We start from the raw sequence: 19908 nt of genomic DNA, 5'->3' as shown, positions 1-19908 counted from the left end.
TTAAATGTCAAAATTTCAAATGAGGACAAGATCTAACAACCCAGCCTTATTCACCTCACCCTAATCCCAGTCCTATGCAGGATATCAGGAGGTTAGATTAATTCTGAATAATTATTATAATAGACACCATCTTGAGGAACTGGGGCAATTTATGAAAAACTAACACTTCTTTCTGAGTCATTTGGTAAAACCATGTCCTATCATGTTACCAAGCTGCTTAGCTCTGTTCTATGCTCTAGCTGGGAAAAAATGCATGTGATTAAAGACTTCTAACTGCATGCAAGCTTGACTCTTTTGAGGTTCATTCATCTTTAATTACTATCATGCCCTTGCTAGTTTTAACCTGCCTTTTCTCTTTTATGAGAGAGAGGCATACATACAGGGGGAATTGAAGAAGAATAGGAGAATAAAAATAGTGAAAGGGAAGAGAAATAGTGAGAAGGGAAATTAGCATGATCTGGCTCAGAAACAAATGTAGTTAACTTTTAAAATGACATCAGCATTTCAAAATGGGTTCCAGAGGATTAAGATGGTAACAAGTGACATCTAAAGAAAGCAAAGAGAAAATTGCTTGTCTGGGGCTAATGCTGATAAATTTGGAGAAATAATAGAAGTGAGAGTATAAAGAAAGTTGGGGAAAAGAACCTGTGAAATCTTATATGGTTTACTTTCGGAGGACAAGGAGTGAGAATCATTATAATCAGGTGTGGCCCTGGGTTTTTAGGAGTACAGATCTATAACTGTTCTAGGAAAGGTGTTTGTTTGTCTCAAGGATGGATAACCAGGATAAGATTTAAAAAACAAAACAAAACAAAAAAAACCTCTCATTTCTCCTCTCCCCAAAACAACAACAAAAATTGTACTTAAAAGGAAAGATAAACTCATAAATACCTGTGGAACAGAACACAGCAAGGATGCTTTTTTTACCATAAGTTTGACTAAGCATCAAATGTATCCCAATGAGGAAGAAAAGGTAAAAGTCTCTAATATGCTTGATTTTATAAATATGGAAATGAATGGAAGAATCACCCACAATTACAGACAAATATGAGAGATACATGGAACCGTAAAGAAAGTAAAAATTATGACCAGATATCAAAGGAGTTGAAACTTGGTGTGGGAGGGGGGAGGTAAAGATCTTAAAGGGGGTTAAAAAAACTTTATTATGGAAAATTTCAAATATTTACAAGAATAAAGAGAATAATGTAATGAATGCCCATATATCTGTCACTTAGCTTCAACAGTTAATTCATGACTGGTCTGGTTTCATCTATTCCCATTGCCCTGGGTTTGTTGTCTTTTTTTTTTTTTTGGCCCTGGATTATTTTATTTTTATAAAAGTTCCAGACATATCACTTCATGCATAAATATTTCAATATATATTTCTAAATGGTAAGGATTCTCTTAACAATATCCTTACACTACCTAAATTTAGTAATAATTCCTTATAACCTAATTTTTCCTATTGTTTTAAAAATAGCTTAAATAAGAATCCAAATGTATTATAATTGGTTGATACATCTTATAAATTTCTTTTAATCTATAGTTTCTCCTCCCCCACTCTTTTTCTTCTTGCAATTTATTTATTGAAAATACTAGGTATTTTATCCTCTGTAGTCCCCTACATTTTGGATTTTTCTGATTGTATCATCACAGTATCATTTAGTATGTTTCTTGCCCATGTCTTTCCTTAAACTAGTAAGTAGTTATAGGGGCTTGATCTTATTCAGGTTTATTTTTTGGGTAGGAATATTTCTTGGTGGAAGTATGTACACATGTATACAATGTTTGGCTAGCTCTCTTCAGAGACATTGATGAACATTACCTACATCCATCATTTCTTTGGATATTGCAAAATAGTGGTCTTCTATAATTCTTTATTCATTAATAATGGCATTCTATCATTATTTACTAACTAGATGATTTCCATAAAGAAAAACAACTTTAAATTTAAGTGGGAACATGCTAATCTTATATATATATATGTAATCTCATATATATATACACACATATATATATACATACATATATACATATTATATACATACATATATTTATACATATACATACATACATACATACATACATACATACATACATATACATATTGGGATTTGGGGTGGGTTTTTAAGAGTGCCTTGAAATAATATTAGGACTAGAGGTTTTCTAGTACCTGAAACATGTTTACCCCAGAACATGTTTTCCTACCAGCTTCCCCAACCCTAGCTGAAAATGTTAGACATCTTCTCTTTAGTGTTCCTACCTCTGCTTTCACATCTTTCTGCCTTAAGCTTAATAATAATCTATTTTATGTTTTCTATTATATTTTAAGTCACTCTCATAATATTAGTTTGCAACTTTTTTTCCATTTCTCTGACATTTGGAACACTTTGTAGGGCCTTTTATATTCTTTTTATTGCTACTTTTTTTATTGAGATATAATTTACATAAAATAAAATTTACCAGTTTTAATTACACAAATTGATGCATCTTGACTAATATGTATACCATAAACAATCATAGAACATTTGGGCTTATACTTTTAAAGTCTTCTAGTTGAAAATAGTTAAATTTCTGAACATTTGTAAATGGTAAAGTCTCAAAATAAAAAGATCATGGTTTCATTTAGTATGAAAAGAAAAATGAGGAACACATTTAAGAATAGTTATTAAGAAAGACAATAGAATTCTGAAAATCTATTAGATTGTGTATTTGTCTTCCTTTCATCCTTTAAACAGGATAAAATGCTTGTTGAAAATTAAGAACTTGCCAAGAATAAATTTGATTTCAGGGTATCAAATGCCTGTAATGCTGATGAGAATCGGGGTACTAATTCATCTTAGTCTTGGTCTTCTGGTTTGTTTCCTTTTTATGCTAATCTTCCTAAAATCAGGGCATGGTTGAAGAATGGCAAGATGGGCAGAGAGGAGGTGGTAAGACCAGTTGGCACAAACAACACCTACACCCTTTCATTCTACTCCTTAAATAGCATAATTACATGGCAACGGTGCCCAGTAATGTAAAGCAAATGAATTGTTTAAGTACAGTGACATTGTAACTATTAGGAAATTGTTTGAAAAAGACATAACCTGCCATAGTCATTATCTATTGTGAATAGTTATGTGGTGATACTTTTGAATGCTTGTTTAATATAAAAATGAGGATTTCTAGATAGAAGGGGAGAAAAAAAACCCATCTGAAGTAGAAGGCTAAATTGACTAGGGAGGGAGGTAGATGAATGGAAAGCAGTGCTCCCTTCCTTTGGCGGTCCAGTGTTGCTACTAGTATATCTCCCTCCTCTTATCTCTCCTGCCAGACCTTCACTAGCTCCTCCTCATTCTTCCTTCTTTTTTTTTTTTTTGGAATATTTATTAATTTGTGTGTGTGTGAGAGAGTGTGTGCATGCGCTCAAGTGGTGGAGGGGCAGAGAAACAAGGGGACAGAGAGAATCCCAAAGAGGCTGCATGGTGTCTGTGCAGAGCCCAATGCAGGGCTGGAACTCACGAACCACTGTGAGGTCAAGACTTGAGACAAAATCAAGAGTCAGAGATGCTCAGTGGACTGAGCCATTCAGGCGCCCCTCCTCCCCATTCCTTTTTACCCCTTAATTTTAGGCATTTCCCAAAGTCTTTTCTCTATCTTTTACTTTTTCTCTTTCCACATAGTTTCTCCTTGGAGATCAAATTTATTTCCACGTCTAAGGCACTGTCACCACCTCCTCCCTCCACTTACTGAAATGAAAATCCAAGAATTACCAAGCTTTAGCACTATACAAGTTTCTATGTAGGAAGGGATGGGTGACAAAAGAGCCCCAAGACCTCCAATAACTTTCTTTCTTCCTGAGGCTTCTCTCACTTTAACTACTACTATTCCTCCCAATAGACTCCAGACGTACACTGCCCCAACATTCTGGTCCAGCTGTGGGTAAAATACCTCCTCTTGTTTCTCTGCAACAAAGGTTGGAAACTTTTCTTAAAAAGAACTAAAACAAGCAAGCAAACAAAATAAACAAAGAGCACACCAGAACCTATGAGAGAGACACAAAAGCCTTCCTTTAGTCTGGTCAACAAAGTATTGGTTAAGGTTCTAATATTCCCAGAGGCACTTTATAGGTTATCTAGTGGTTGTTCATCATCTGGTACTAAAGAGAGATATTAAGTGATACCTTCCCATCCACGCAGAGAGGGCTCGATCTCTCAGCTTTGGTTTCCCACTTAGGAGATAACACCTCTTTCCTAGGCAACCAATGACTAGAATGACCACAGTCTTCAAGAGAGGCCACTGCTCACTAGATCAGAGCCACTTGTCGTCTAATAACCATTATTAATATCAAATTACTGGCCCAATAACAGCCACGATATCCACTCAGCAAAAATTTATACTCAGTATTGTGAGGGACTTTAGTTCACACATCTCTATAGAAGATGACTTGAGCTGTATTTCTAGATCAAGCTTATTTATTCTTTCATTTATCTATTCACTCACTATTTTTTGAGCACTTCCGATGTATCAGGCATTGTGCTAGGGGGCAAACAAGACAGACGTGGCCTGTATCCTCATGCAACTTGTGTTAATAAAGTCAAGGGGTGCCTGGCTGGTTCAGTTGGAAGAGCGTGAGACTCTTGATCTCGGGGTTGTGAGTCTGAGCCCCATGTTGGGTGTAGAGACTGCTTAAAAATAAAGTCTTTTAAAAAGTTGTAAGTTGATTAATGTTATAAAGGTTTCAGGGTATTATGGGAGTCTATAAGAATGTATAACTTAATCAGGTTGGTCCTGCAAGGCTTCTGGAAGAAGTGACATTTAAGTGAAACTTTGGAAGGATGAAAATCAGCTGGATATTGTGCCAGAGTGAATGGAGGAGTGGGGAGGAAATACTAAGCAGAAGGCACAGCATATTTAAGGAATGTGAGCAGCTTAGATAACAGGGGGAAAGACTGGCTTCAGAACCTGCCAACATGGTCAGGAATCAAATCATGCTAGGCCATGTTATAGATTTTTCACCTCTATTCTTAGAGCAACAAGAAGGCATGGGAAGTTAGAGTTCCATTATAGCCTGTGATTATATTTAAATTTGGGTGAGAGTAAGTAATAATAATTATTATAATATAAACATAGCCAAAAGTACACTTGCTATGGACCAGGCACTGTTATAAGTGCTTTTCCGTATATTAACCAATATGCATCTCACACAAACCCTATGAATCAGGTACTGTATTGATGCCCGAGTTATAAGTGAGGGAAGTGAGGTATACAAATAAGTTATATAAGTTGTCCAAGATCACACAGCTAACAAGTGGCAGGGCTTGTGAGGAGATCCATTAGGAGGCTGTTGCAGAATTATCAGCAGAAGATGCTCAAGGCTTTGCACAGGAGTAATGACAGGAGGAAGTCATTAGGGTAATGGGGTTAAGATGTTAAGATGAGCTGTAAAATTTATAGGATTTACACCAAAAGTACTATATTTCTAATTGCTTGGTATACTGGAAAAATTATCTCTATGGAAAGAACATTTAACATGAGATCTACCCTCTTAATTTTTTAAGTGTACAATACAGTATTGTTAAGTATTACCTGGTACACTTTTAAACTTGACTATCTTGCTATTACCTCAATTTTCTACCAATACTATTTCTCACCAGTTTTTCCCATTCCTGTTAAAGGTATTATTTGTAGTTGTGCAGATTAAAAGCATCAAAGTAATTTTTTTCAATTTCTCTATCCCTTTTTCCTAGCAAGTGAACAGTCACAATGCCCATGCCAGTTACCTTTTGCAAAGTCTTCACAATTCATCCCATCTTTCCCATCCCCAGTGTTCTCCCTGTAGAAGTTTAAATGCAAGTCTGTTTGCACAGAAGGTTATTGGCAGGCTGTCCTGACTGAGTCACACAACTTTACCTTGGTTATGGATCTAACCCTCAGCTAAATCAAAGCTGTAACTGAATTTTGGGAGAATGCAGAGAATGGGCTGTGTATTGCTGTAAGAGCCACTTTAACTGAGAGATGGGAATAATTTAAGAAGTGATAGAAGAGGGAAGGAGAAAGCTTAATGGGACAAAGAGAAAGGGGAGAGAGAGAAGGAGAGAGAGAGAGAGAGAGAGAGAGAGAGAGAGAGAGAATCACAGCTAAGAGGACATGAAAAAATGTGGTTTCTTGGAAGCCAGATTCCTGCGATGGTCATGCTTTGGCTCACAGAACTTCCTACTCATAAGAGACCTTCTACTTTTCTCTGGCTGAAAAGTTAATACCCCAGGTTTTACACCAAAGTTACTGAAATGAAAATATTTACAGTGTAAACACAAAAAAGCATGGGACAGACTTTTCAGATACATACTTTTTAGTTCTTATATTTATTTTTGTGTTTTATTATATCTGTGTATAGAGTCTGTATGTCAGTCACTTTACTTCTACTATCTCAATTTTGAGAACAATTCTATGAGGTAGGTATAACATCTTTGCTTTACAAGTGAAAAAACTGAGGGTCAAAGAGTTTCAGCAATTGGCCAGAGGTTACAGTCAAAAAATGACAGAGCCAGAATTCAGATGCAGCTGTCTGACCCCAAAGCCCATGTTTTAGTTACTCCAACCCACTGTCTGTAATAGCATAGAGGCATAGGATATTTAAACAAATATCTTTAGAAATTTTAACATTTTAAGCTTAGAGTTGAAAGCACTGATGTTTTCAATGAATTACTTTTGATAGTCTTGTTAAGGCTAAGGAATTTGAAAATATCCCCAAAATTATCTCCCACTCTATAGTTCTGTGACATTATTTCAGTTGTTTTGACTTCAAGTAAAAAAGAAGATGATCAATAAAATTCTCTTTACACATGTAAGAACCACACTTAATGAAGCGATTACAGTATTACTCATGTGAACCCAAAGAATTTGAAAACAATCTTTTTCTTCCATTGTAAGAATAAAGTCATAATGGGTTTGGGAAATTATGCATTTAGTTAATAGATGCTTAGACACAAGGATATGTTTTGTAAAAGTAAATTCCATAAAAAATCTTAATTATATCATCTGAATCATTTCTATAATAATTCTTTAACACTGCAAATAGCTTCAATATATGTTCAGTCATTTCTTGTACAATGCAATGTGAGACTATTAGCTTCTATTTCTTGATTAACAGCTAATCTAGTCATAAATATGAAATAAATCACTTTAAATAAGTAAGGTGCAAAATATATTGAAAGAATAAAATATTCTTAAAACAAATACAGGTTGTTTACAACTTGCTTCTCTGATATAAATATTAATATTAAGAAGCATTCTTATACTATATAAAGTAAATATGATTATTTTATTTTATCTTATTTTTTATTTTTTAAAATTTACATCCAAATTAGTCAGCATACAGTGCAACAATGATTTCAGGAGTAGATTCCTTAGTGCCCCTTACCCATTTAGCCCATCCCCCCCCACAACCCCTCCAGTAACCCTCAGTTTATTCTCCATATTTATGAGTCTCTTGTTTTGTCCCCTCCCTGTTTTTATATTATTTTTGTTTCCCTTACCTTATGTTCATCTGTTTTGTCTCTTAAAGTCCTCATATGAGTGAAGTCATATGATTTGTGTCTTTCTCTGACTAATTTCACTTAGCATAATACCCTCCAGTTCCATCCACGTAGTTGCAAATGACAAGATTTCATTCTTTTTGATTGCTGAGTAATACTCCATTGTATACATATATACCACATCTTCTTTATCCATTCATCCATTGATGGACATTTGGGCTCTTTCCATACTTTGGCTATTGTTGATAGTGCTGCTATAAACATGGGGGTGCATGTGTCCCTTCAAAACAGCACACCTGTATCCCGTGGGTAAATGCCTAGTAGTGCAATTGCTGGGTTGTAGGGTAGTTCTATTTTTAGTTTTTGAGGAACCTCCATACTCTTTTTCAGATTGGCTGTACCAGCTTGCATTCCCATATGATTATTTTAATTCCATTTTTATAGATAACTGAAAATAACTATTAAAATTGGTGCACGTTATGAAGGGGAGTGGGAGATACAGGCTTCCAGTTATGGAATGAATCAGTCACGGGAATAAAAGTTACAGCATAAGGAATATAGTCAATGATATTGTAATAGTGTTGTATTGTGACAGATGGTAGCCACACTTGTGGTGAGCACAGCATTATGTATAGAGTTGTTGAATCACTATGTTGTGCACCTGAAGCTAATGTAACTTTGTAACTATACTTCCATAAAAAAAATTGGTGCAAATTGATTCATCAACACAAGGATGGTAAATAGTTATTCTGGTGTATTTATATTCCTACTTTTTTAATGCTATACATAAACACCATAGAGAAAATGTATTTCACACATGTAAAACATAATAATTCCTGTAGCATAATAATTCCTGTTATATTGATAGTAATTGATTTCCTCCCAACCTAGTTCTCTATTTAAAATTTTTGTTTAGGGGCGCCTGGGTGGCGCAGTCGGTTGGGCGTCCGACTTCAGCCAGGTCACGATCTCGCCGTCCGTGAGTTCGAGCCCCGCGTCAGGCTCTGGGCTGATGGCTCGGAGCCTGGAGCCTGCTTCCGATTCTGTGTCTCCCTCTCTCTCTGCCCCTCCCCGGTTCATGCTCTGTCTCTCTCTGTCCCAAAAATAAATAAAAAACGTTGAAAAAAAATTTTTTTTTTTAATTTTTTTTGTTTAAATCCAGAAACTGAGCCAAAATTCTGTGCCAGTTCTTCATTAGCTAGTTTATGTAGATCAGCTTTCTATCAGAAAGCTTGTCTTGGTTTGTTCCTATCAGGTGATAGTTGCATACATAATTAAAAAGTCCCAAGGTTCTTTTTGTTCTGCGCCTTCCCTTTGACTTAAAATAAAATTATATATATATATATATATATATATACATATATATATATATATATATATTTAATGTGTATTCATTTTTGAGAGAGAGAGAGAGAGAGAAGACAGCACAAGCAGGGGAGGGACAGAGAGAAAGGGAGACACAGAATCCGAAGCAGGCTTCAGGTTCTGATCTGTCAGCACAGAGCCTTGACATGGGGCTTGAACCCACGAACTGTGAGATCATGACCTGAGCTGAAGTCGGAGGCTTAACCAAGTGAACCACCCAGGTGCCCCATAAAATAAAATTACATTTTGAAGTCATAAGATGTAGAGGTGAGGAGCAAGGATTCTGGATCCTGAGGATCCAGAAGGATTCTTCCTGAGTCTGAATCCCAGAATTGCCACCTACTGACCATGGGAATGTGCAAGAGCCCTGTCTCACATTCCTTATTGGGATGACAGTAGCAGTACATGTCTCAGAGGATTGCTGTGAAGATAAACACATAACACACATTGTGCTTAGAATACAGAAAACACTATTTAAATAGCCACTATTATTGTACAACCTAAGTGTTACTCAATGGTTAAGTTATTGAAGTATAATACATTTGCAGAAAAGCACTCATAAGTGTTCAGGTTAGTGAAATTTCATAAGCTGAACAATCCTGTGTAACCAACACATAAGTCATGAAACAGAAACCAGTACCTGAAGAGTCCTTTTCATGCCCACTTCTGGTAACTACCCCTCCCCAAGGGGAACAAATAACCTGACTTTGGATTAGTGTCCTTAATGACTATCTGTTAAAGCCTTGATATTGGAGTAGTTGGTAGGTATTTATTGTAATAGCATTTCACTTTTTATTTAATATCTAAGACAAACTTTTTTTGCTGATGAATTTTTTTAATATGTATAAGAATAAATATATATGACATATGTATAATATAATAACAAACTATAATATCTTAATATATTTTGTTTCCTAGGTTGAAAAAGCTCCTTGAACAAGAAAAGGCTTACCAGGCCCGAAAAGAAAAGGAAAATGCTAAGCGACTCAATAAACTAAGAGATGAGCTTGTGAAACTCAAGTCCTTTGCACTCATGCTGGTGGATGAAAGGCAAATGCATATTGAACAACTTGGCCTGCAAAGCCAGAAAGTACAGGATCTTACTCAGAAACTGAGGGAAGAAGAAGAAAAGCTCAAAGCCATTACTTCCAAATCCAAAGAAGACAGGCAGAAACTGCTCAAGTTGGAAGTGGATTTTGAACACAAGGCTTCGAGGTTTTCTCAAGAGCATGAAGAGATGAATGCTAAATTGGCTAATCAAGAGTCTCACAACAGGCAACTTAGACTCAAGCTGGTTGGCTTGAGTCAGAGAATTGAGGAACTGGAAGAGACCAACAAAAACCTTCAAAAGGCAGAGGAAGAACTTCAGGAATTAAGAGATAAAATTGCCAAAGGGGAATGTGGCAACTCCAGCCTTATGGCTGAAGTGGAAAATCTCCGGAAGCGCGTGTTAGAAATGGAGGGTAAAGATGAGGAGATCACTAAAACTGAATCCCAGTGCAGGGAGTTGCGGAAGAAGCTGCAAGAGGAAGAACACCACAGTCGGGAACTCAAACTTGAAGTCGAGAAGTTACAGAAGAGAATGTCTGAACTGGAGAAATTGGAGGAAGCATTTAGCAAGAGTAAATCTGAGTGTACCCAGCTACATCTAAACCTGGAGAAAGAAAAGAACTTAACCAAGGACCTGCTAAATGAGCTGGAGGTGGTCAAGAGTCGAGTTAAAGAACTGGAATGTTCTGAAAGTCGATTGGAAAAGGCTGAATTAAGTCTAAAAGATGACCTTACAAAGTTGAAGTCATTTACTGTGATGCTGGTTGATGAAAGGAAAAATATGATGGAAAAAATAAAGCAAGAAGAGAGAAAAGTGGATGGACTCAATAAAAATTTTAAGGTGGAACAAGGAAAGGTTATGGATGTAACTGAAAAACTAATTGAAGAAAGTAAGAAGCTTTTAAAACTGAAATCTGAAATGGAGGAAAAGGTGTACAATTTGACAAAAGAAAGAGATGAGTTAATAGGTAAACTGAAAAGCGAAGAAGAAAAATCCTCTGAATTAAGCTGCAGTGTTGACTTATTAAAGAAGAGACTTGATGGAATAGAGGAAGTGGAAAGGGAAATAACAAGAGGAAGGTCTCGAAAAGGATCTGAGCTCACCTGCCCAGAAGATAACAAGATTAAGGAACTAACACTTGAAATTGAGAGACTGAAGAAACGCCTCCAACAATTGGAGGTGGTTGAGGGGGATCTGATGAAGACGGAGGATGAGTATGATCAGTTAGAGCAGAAATTTAGAACTGAGCAGGACAAGGCTAATTTCCTCTCTCAACAACTGGAGGAGATAAAGCACCAAATTGCCAAAAATAAAGCAATCGAGAAAGGTGAGGCTGTGAGTCAGGAAGCAGAGCTGAGACACAGATTTCGGTTAGAAGAAGCTAAAAGTCGAGACTTAAAAGCCGAAGTACAAGCTCTTAAAGAGAAGATCCATGAATTAATGAACAAAGAAGATCAACTTTCTCAACTTCAAGTGGATTATTCTGTCCTTCAACAAAGATTTTTGGAAGAAGAAAATAAGAACAAAAACATGGGGCAGGAGGTCCTCAATCTGACCAAAGAGTTGGAGCTTTCGAAGCGTTATAGCCGAGCTCTTCGACCCAGTGTGAATGGGAGAAGAATGGTGGATATTCCTGTGACGTCAACTGGAGTGCAGACTGACGCGGTGAGCAGTGAGGCGGCAGAGGAAGAAACACCAGCAGTATTTATACGGAAATCCTTTCAAGAAGAAAATCACATCATGAGCAATCTTCGACAGGTAGGATTGAAAAAACCTATGGAACGATCCTCTGTTCTAGATAGGTATCCTCCAGCAGCAAATGAGCTCACTATGAGAAAGTCTTGGATTCCATGGATGAGAAAAAGGGAAAATGGGCCCCCAATCACTCAGGAGAAAGGGCCTCGAACAAATCCCAGTCCAGGGCACCCAGGAGAACTGGTCCTTTCACCAAAGCAAGGCCAGCCTCTGCATATTCGAGTGACACCAGACCATGAGAATAGTACTGCAACTTTGGAAATAACAAGCCCAACATCTGAAGAATTTTTTTCTAGTACCACCGTCATTCCTACCTTAGGGAATCAGAAACCAAGGATAACCATTATTCCATCGCCAAATGTCATGTCTCAAAAACCAAAAAGTGGAGATGCTACTCTTGGCACAGAACGAGCCATGTCCCCGGTCACGATTACTACATTTTCTAGAGAGAAGACCCCAGAAAGTGGAAGAGGTATGTTTGCAGACAGGCCCACATCCCCCATTCAGATAATGACAGTGTCTACATCAGCAGCACCAGCTGAGATTGGAGTCTCTCCTGAATCCCAGGAAATGCCCATGGGAAGGACTGTCCTCAAAGTCACCCCAGAAAAACAGACTGTTCCAACTCCACTACGGAAATATAACTCCAATGCCAATATCATAACCACGGAAGACAATAAAATTCACATTCATTTAGGTTCTCAGTTTAAACGATCCCCTGGGACTTCAGCTGAAGGAACAAGTCCAGTTATTACTGTCCGACCTGTCAACGTGACAGCTGAAAAGGAGGTTTCCACAGGCACCGTCCTTCGCTCCCCTAGGAACCATCTCTCATCGAGACCTGGTGCGAGCAAAGTGATGAGCACTATCACCATAACACCGGTCACAACCTCATCTACTCGAGGAACCCAGTCAGTGGTGAGTAGAAGAGGCTCCAGAGTGGAGGCTGAGGGAGGGAGAAGTGACTTGTGAGAATCACCCAGTGCCCAAAGTACAACAAAAGCACATGCCTCTCGCTCTACCTGAGCCCACTAGCAGATGTTTCCTAGAGGACCAGCTACACCAAGACATGAAAATAAAAAGTGGCCTAATGTTTTAATAAATTGAACTCATTTTGAGGGAAAATTTCTTTTTTTTATGTAAAGTATGAAGACCCCCCAAATTCTTGCAAATATGGCCTCTTTATAATGTCAGCATACGATAATAATCAGGTTTAAAGTTTAGTTTTTTGTTTAAAATACTTTTAAAAATGGAGACTGAGAGAAATGGTCAATATGCAGGAAGAATTAAAACTGCCTCCTGGGTTATATTTCTATAACTTAAAATATTCAATATGTGGTTATGTATGGCCATAGTCATATTTTTTCCAAAAATAAGATTAAAAGTTCTTAATATTAACTTTTTTAAAAGTAAAAAAAAATGGGTTTATATGTCTAAGCACTATATTTTATTAATAGTATCTTTCAGAGAGCAGATGCTTGATAAATATTTATTTAATAACTAGAAGGCTAAATGAGTGATTATGAAAAAGCATGTCTCAGACATAAAAACCAGAGCTTAAAAATAAATCCTGTTTTTAGAAATACTTCCAGTGATTGTCTTCATTTACTTGGAACAAATTAGTAAATTAAATTATAGAAGAACATGTACTGTTTAGATTTTAATTTAAACCAATAAACTAGAAATTATTATTCCTAGATTCTGAACAAATTCTGTTCCATGTATTAGAAACTCTTAGGAAAGACAGGAAGCTTATTATTTAAGTATAGAAACTGTGGCTTATTGTCCCATATCCTCAATTAAATTTACTTTAATTTTCTGTGTACCAACACAGATTCAAGACAGACTTCAAAGTGTGAATTACTAATTGCTTTGTTTGTAAAGCTTTTCATTACTGGCTCTATAGGAGCTAAATAGCATTCAGAATTGCTCACACTTCTTGAATGGTTCAATATAATATTGCTTTTTAAGCAACACAGAGCATAGTTTGCTTGTGCATGGTCACTTCTCTCTAATAATTTTTATAAAAAAGATAGTGGAGGTTTAAGTTGTAGCTCAGAGCAGATTTTCTGCTGAAACATCTTAGTACCATTTTAAGGGTCAGATCAAAATAGCTTTACTTTCTTTAGCAACATTGTTGGCTACTGATTAAACCCATATACAAACAAGATTTCAAAACAACTGTTTAGGATTTATAGGCCTAAAGGATGGCCCACTTAATTCAGATATGTCAGATTCCATAAAATCAAGGATAACAAAAAGTTTGGGACGCCTCTCTTAGAAATAGAATAGTGAGACTAGTTCATTTGTACATGTATTTATTCAACATTTATAGGGTGTTTAGCTACACTCTGGGCACTGGGTTTGGTGCCCAACTGCAAAGAGGACCTTTAGAAGTTCCAAAGGCAGGATTGGAACCTACCTAGTGGTTCTAGGATAGAGGTATGTACAAAGGAACCCAGAGAAGACTTCCTGGAAGAGGAAGTTTTCACAGATAAGGAGAAATTTTTTAAGAAGGAAAAGGGAAAGAGTATGTAGAGAGAACAGCCTGTGCAAAAGTGTGGCTCTGTGAAGAAGCCTGACATGTTCCAGGAAAGGTGACCATTCCTATTGTACTGCAGCAGTTGGGTGTAGGGACATAATGCAAGAACAGAAAATACAGAGGCAAACTGGAGTCAGATACTGAAGAGACGTATGTGGCGTATTATGAAATTGACATTTGATCTCATAGAGTAGACAAAGGGAGCCATTGAAGGGGTATTGATAATTTAAAAAAACTACATTACTTATGTTTTAGAAACATATGTCTATAAAACAATTTAAAAATAAATTGGAAGGGACAAAGACTGACAGGGATACTGTTGCAATCTTCCAGGCTAGAGACGGTGTAGGCTTGAACTGTGGTAGTGAAAATGAAGACAGAGATATCTTAAAGATAGGATCGAAGATTTCGTGACAAACTGAGTATAGAGGGTGGCTCTGAAGTTTCTGGTGTGGCTCTATGGGTAGATAGGATGAAAAACATAGGAAGGCTACTCTTTGGGGACAATATAAGTCATGTTTGGGGCACTTATATTTGAGATGTCTGCAAGACAGTGGTAATGTCTGGCAAGTGGGAAATATAGATGTGTATTCCAGAAGATCATTGAAGGGACTGGAGCTCATCAACACATGGGGTGACAAATGAGGTGATTCTCAGGGTAAATGTGAAAAATTAAAAGAGAGCTGAGAATGAAGCATGGTGACACCCACGTTTAGAAGAAAGGCAAGCTATGACAAGGAGCCAACCAGAGACTGAATAGGAGTCATCAGACAAGAGGTGAATGTGTGAGACTCCAGGAAGAAGGTATCATGGGCAAGAGAGTTTTAAAAGAACTTCAAAAAGAAGGGTATGGCCAGCAGTAACTGTAAAAAATGAAAAGAGGGGCACCTGGGTGGCTCTGTCTGTTGAGCGTCTGACTCTTGGTTTTGGTTCAGGTCATGATCACAGGGTCATGGGACTGAGCTCCACGTTGGGCTCCGTGCTGAGCGTGGAGCCTGCTTGAGATTCTCTCTCTTTCCCTCTGCCCCCTCCCCTGCTCACATACTCTCTCTCTCTCTCTCTCTCTCTCTCAAATAAAAAAATAAGGGGCACCTGGGTGGCTCAGTTGGTTGAGTGTCTGACTGTAGCCCAGGTCATGATCTCACAGTTTGTGAGTTCAAGCCCTGTGTCGGGCTCTGTGCTGACAGCTCGGAGCCTGGAGCCTGCTTCAGATTCTGTGTCTCCCTCTCTCTCTGCCCCATCCCCACTCATGCTCTGTCTCTGTCTGTCTTAAAAATAAATAAAACATTAAAAAAATAAATAAATAATAAAAAAAAATTTAAAAAAGTCTTTAAAGAAAATGAGAATCCAACATCATTAAGAGGTGGAGGGAGAGCTGCTTCATCCACTCCAAGAAAGTGCAGATAATTTGGGGGACAGTGGGAGTAAAGTTGCCTGAGTTTATGCCAGATGGCTGTATTTTCTCTGTGAAATAGGAGTTAAGGTCACTTCTGGAAGGGTAGATAGAGGAAGTGGGTCAGAGGCTTGAGAAGAGAAGGAAGTTTGGCGTAGGTGTTTCAGGACATGGAAAAGGGAGGCAATCAGAGTGGATTAGATCCCAGCTCCAAGTTTCTAACCATTTTATCTGGGGGGGGGGGGGTTGTCATCTGTGGGCATTCCTGTCTTGCTAATGCTCAGGTTGACGGCAAATCCAGGTGGAAACTCACCAGTATCTCCCTGTGTCTCTATATTTTCTCTCTTACAGTCAGGACAAGACGGGTCATCCCAGCGACCTACACCCACCCGCATTCCTATGTCAAAAGGTATGAAAGCAGGAAAGCCAGTAGTGGCAGCCCCAGGAGCAGGAAATCTGACCAAATTCGAGCCTCGAGCTGAGACTCAGTCTATGAAAATAGAGCTGAAGAAATCGGCAGCCGGCAGCGCTACCTCTCTTGGAGGGGGGAAGGGCTGAGGGCAGTGGCTGAGGGGGTATGTTGTGCAGATGCTACTGCTGCCATGAAAACGGACCTTCGTCTGTTTGTGCCAACTCTCTACATGTACTAACAAGTTTTAAATATCTTGTTTATAAAATAATCGACTAATAGCCATGTGTGTTTCCTATTTTGTAAATTTGTTTTGATGCTAGAGAAAAGAACTAACCAGCAGAACTACAGTTTGCTGTGTGCTTTGTTGAGGATGCTGGGCCTGAGGCAGGGCCTGACTTCTAGTCCCATTTTTGCTTCTAGAAAGTGGACCCACCAGTTAATCCATCTGAGCCTCAGTCTCTTTGTCAGTAAGATATGTGAGCTGGATCTCATCATCTCCAAAGACAGATCCCGTATTTCCTAATTGTAAATCAGATTTAATAGGCCTATCTCCACAATAATTGATTTTTCAGAAATTCTATTATGAAATAGGAAATAGTTTAACAATTGTCATTTGCCTCTATCAGATCCTGAATTTGCTTCATGTGCTGGAAAAAACACCTCCTAGCTCTCACAGGGCCTGGACCTCTAAAGTTTTGCAAAACTAAAGCCTCTGGGATGATTTCAGGAAATAATTTGAATATGAAATAAAATGGAAATGAAATATGGAATCCTAAAAACAGAGTTTTACTTATTTGTGTGTGTCTGTGTGTACTAAAGAGGTTTTGGCCATCTCCAAAACATTCCCAGAATTTTAGAGATGATAATTTTAGAACCACTAATGTCAAACTCATGCTCTATTCAAGTGTGCAATTGATTTAAATTGTGGAGCAGTTTGAATAGAGCTGCCAAATGGCCCTTCTATCCATTACAACCTCAACAGAGGTTGTAATGGATAGAAAATAGAAGAAAGTAATTGTGATACACTAATGCCAAGAAAAAAAAATGACATCATGCACAGCTTAATTGAATTCAAATATTTTCCTCAGTTGAATGTGGACTTTACTTGCAAATATAGAACCAGTTCATGATTGTGGTGTGTGTGTGTGTGTGTGTGTGTGTGTGTGTGTGTGTGGTGTGATGAAATGAATTATTATTCCTGTCAGTTTTACTTATATTTGTATTATTTTCATTAATTTCAAGCATGTTTTAATAAGCATGAAACTGTGTGAATGCAAAATGCCAGGTGTCTTTGTGAGAGGATTAACCATGTTATTAAAGTGGACATTGTGCTTCCTGGTCAAATAACCACAAATGAGCTCAAGGCTAATAACCCGCAGCTTAGCATCTGAGGTCTCATGTAGGCAGCACCTTTGCCAAAATTTTTAAGCCAATTGAGTGAACTTTATAAAAATACAATAACTATAAAGTTACAGGTTGTTATTTTTCCACTTCTGAATTGTGAGGGTTCCAAAATTATTTGTATAGTCCCTGCTGTTGATATTTGGGGAAAGATAGATTTTTTAAAAAAAGATATTTGATTAGCTTTTATCATTAAATCATCATGCTTCATAATAAAGAGGCTCTTCTTTGAGTTCTTTCCATACCAATTTCCTATCTCTTGCAGAACTTGGACTTGAATTGTATATGATGGCAGTAGATGCCTCACAGAATTCATACATTTTTTTAATGTTTATTTATTTTGAGAGAGAGAGAGCACAAGCAGGAGAGAAACAGAGAGAAAGAGAGGGAGAGAGAGAGAGAGAATCTGCACTGTCAGCACAGAGCCCAACATGGGGCTTGATCCCACAACCCTGGATCATGACCAGAGCCAAAATCAAGAGTCGGATGCGTAACTGACTAAGCCACCCAGGTGCCCCCATATTCTTTTTAATCAGCTATCTTATTGCCTGTAGCTTATCAGTTCTCAGCATATGTATTAAAAGATGTTGAGTAACCATACTAACATGCCATAATAATGGGATTTCAAGGTAGCAGGAGAGAGACTGAGAAAAATGATTTTATAAAATGTGATTTTGAGGGACACCTGGGTGGCTCGGTTGGTTAAAGGTCTGACTCTTGATATTTGCTCAGGTTATGATCTCATGGTTCCTGAGACCCAGCCCCTGGTGGCCTCCACACTGACAGCACAGTGTGGAGCTTGCTTGGGATGATTCTCTCTCTACTTCTCTCTCTCTGCCCCTCTCCTGCTTGCACACTCAAGCCTTCTTTCTCTCTCAAAGTAAATAAATAAACTTTAAAAAATGTGATTTTTGGGGGGCGCCTGGGTGGCTCAGTCGGTTAAGCGTCCGACTTCAGCTCAGGTCATGAACTCGTGGTTTGTGAGTTCGAGTCCCGCGTCGGGCTCTGTGCTGATAGTTCAGAGCCTGGAGCCTGCCTCAGATTCTTTGTCTCCCTCTTTCTCTGCCCCTCCCCTACTCATGCTCTGTCTCTCTCTGTCTCAGAAATAAACAAACATTAACAAAAAATTTTTTAATGTAATTTTTAACAAGTTTAAACAAGATATCTTTCCATTTCCAATACTGACTTGTATTTTCTTAAAAGGAAATTTTCCCCTTTTATAAAGTGCACAACCACCCCTTTGAGGAAAGAAAAAAAGGATATTCACTCTTTTTTGAAATGCTTCTTTGGCATTTAGGGTATTTAGTGTTACTGTGAACAAATGGTGTCAAAAATGAAAACTGAGACATTATATTACTTCTGACTCTACCTGTCATTCTCCAATGACTTTTATTATAATCTATTGTCACCGATGCTGTTTTCTGCTTTTACCCACTCATACCATGCTTATTTCATTCCTGCCTGGAAGTCCATACCTGCCATCTGCAGGGAGAGTGCCCTGAAAGGCTTAGCAGTGCATGTACAGGATGTTTATATATCTGGATGCTGGAATAGAGTCATCTACAAAGTACAACTGCTAGGAAAACTTGGCAGAACAGCACATTCACTTTTAAGAAATGGTAAGAGCAGCCATGGCAGTGTTTCTTCGTAATTTTATTTTATTTATTTATTTTTTTAATGTTTACTTATTTTTGAGAGAGAGAGAGGAGGGGCAGAGAGAGAGAGAGAGAGAGAGAGAGAGAGAGAGAGAGAGAGAGACAGGGAGACACAGAATCCGAAGCAGGCTCCAGGAGCCTGACGTGGGGCTTGAACTCACAAACCATGAGACCATGACCTGAGCCGAAGTCAGACGCTTAACCAACTGAGTCACCCAGGCGCCCCTATTTTAGAACCAATTCTACATTTATTGGATAGCTTTGTTTTTTGTTTTGTTTTGTTTTTTATTTTTTTTTTTAACGTTTTATTTCTTTTTGAGACAGAGACAGAGCATGAATGGGGGAGGGGCAGAGAGAGAGGGAGACACAGAGTCGGAAGCAGGCTCCAGGCTCTGAGCCATCAGCCCAGAGCCCGACGTGGGGCTCGAACTCACAGACGGAGAGATCATGACCTGAGCTGAAGTCGGACGCTTAACCGACTGAGCCACCCAGGCACCCCAGGATAGCTTTGTTTTAAGCCACATATTAGAAATGAAATCCACTGAGAATAGGAAGTAGAGGATTAAATGCACTCCAATTCCAGCTTCCATGTGTGAGGATAATGTTTTTACAGTGCAACTTGATGGGCTTTTATAAGAATGAATGGGATTAAAAGGTTAGAGTCTTTTCCCTGTCCTGGAACACAGTATTGTTCCAGGGCCTCACCAAGGCTGCTGTGTACAGCTGCTATGCAGGTCCCACCCTAGGGTTGGGGGGAGTGTGATGGCTCCCCCTGGGGTTGTGCAGGGCACAATCTGCACAGCTACACAGGAAG

At 38.2% G+C, this 19908-nt stretch overlaps 1 protein-coding gene across 4 annotated transcripts in view; it reads left to right on the top strand.

Annotated features, from left to right (window-relative positions):
* The window catches only part of FILIP1 (filamin A interacting protein 1), a 303731-nt gene that overhangs the window by 269220 nt on the left and 14603 nt on the right, over nt 1-19908 (top strand). For 2 of the 4 annotated variants that reach the window (XM_058734500.1, XM_058734501.1), the window contains exons 5-6: nt 9804-12609; nt 15978-16201. In XM_058734500.1, coding sequence (XP_058590483.1) covers nt 9804-12609; nt 15978-16184 — 3013 coding nt within the window. In that variant the 3' untranslated portion in view covers nt 16185-16201. Of the gene's footprint in view, nt 1-9803; nt 12610-15977; nt 16202-16664; nt 17657-19908 lie in introns of those variants that run through there. The other 2 variants (XM_058734499.1, XM_058734498.1) reach the window with 2 other exon arrangements.

This window comes from Neofelis nebulosa, chromosome 6 (assembly GCF_028018385.1).
Source record: "Neofelis nebulosa isolate mNeoNeb1 chromosome 6, mNeoNeb1.pri, whole genome shotgun sequence".
NCBI lineage: Eukaryota > Metazoa > Chordata > Mammalia > Carnivora > Felidae > Neofelis > Neofelis nebulosa.
Note: the sequence above shows the minus strand (reverse complement) of the source record. Positions and strands in the feature narration are given on the sequence as shown.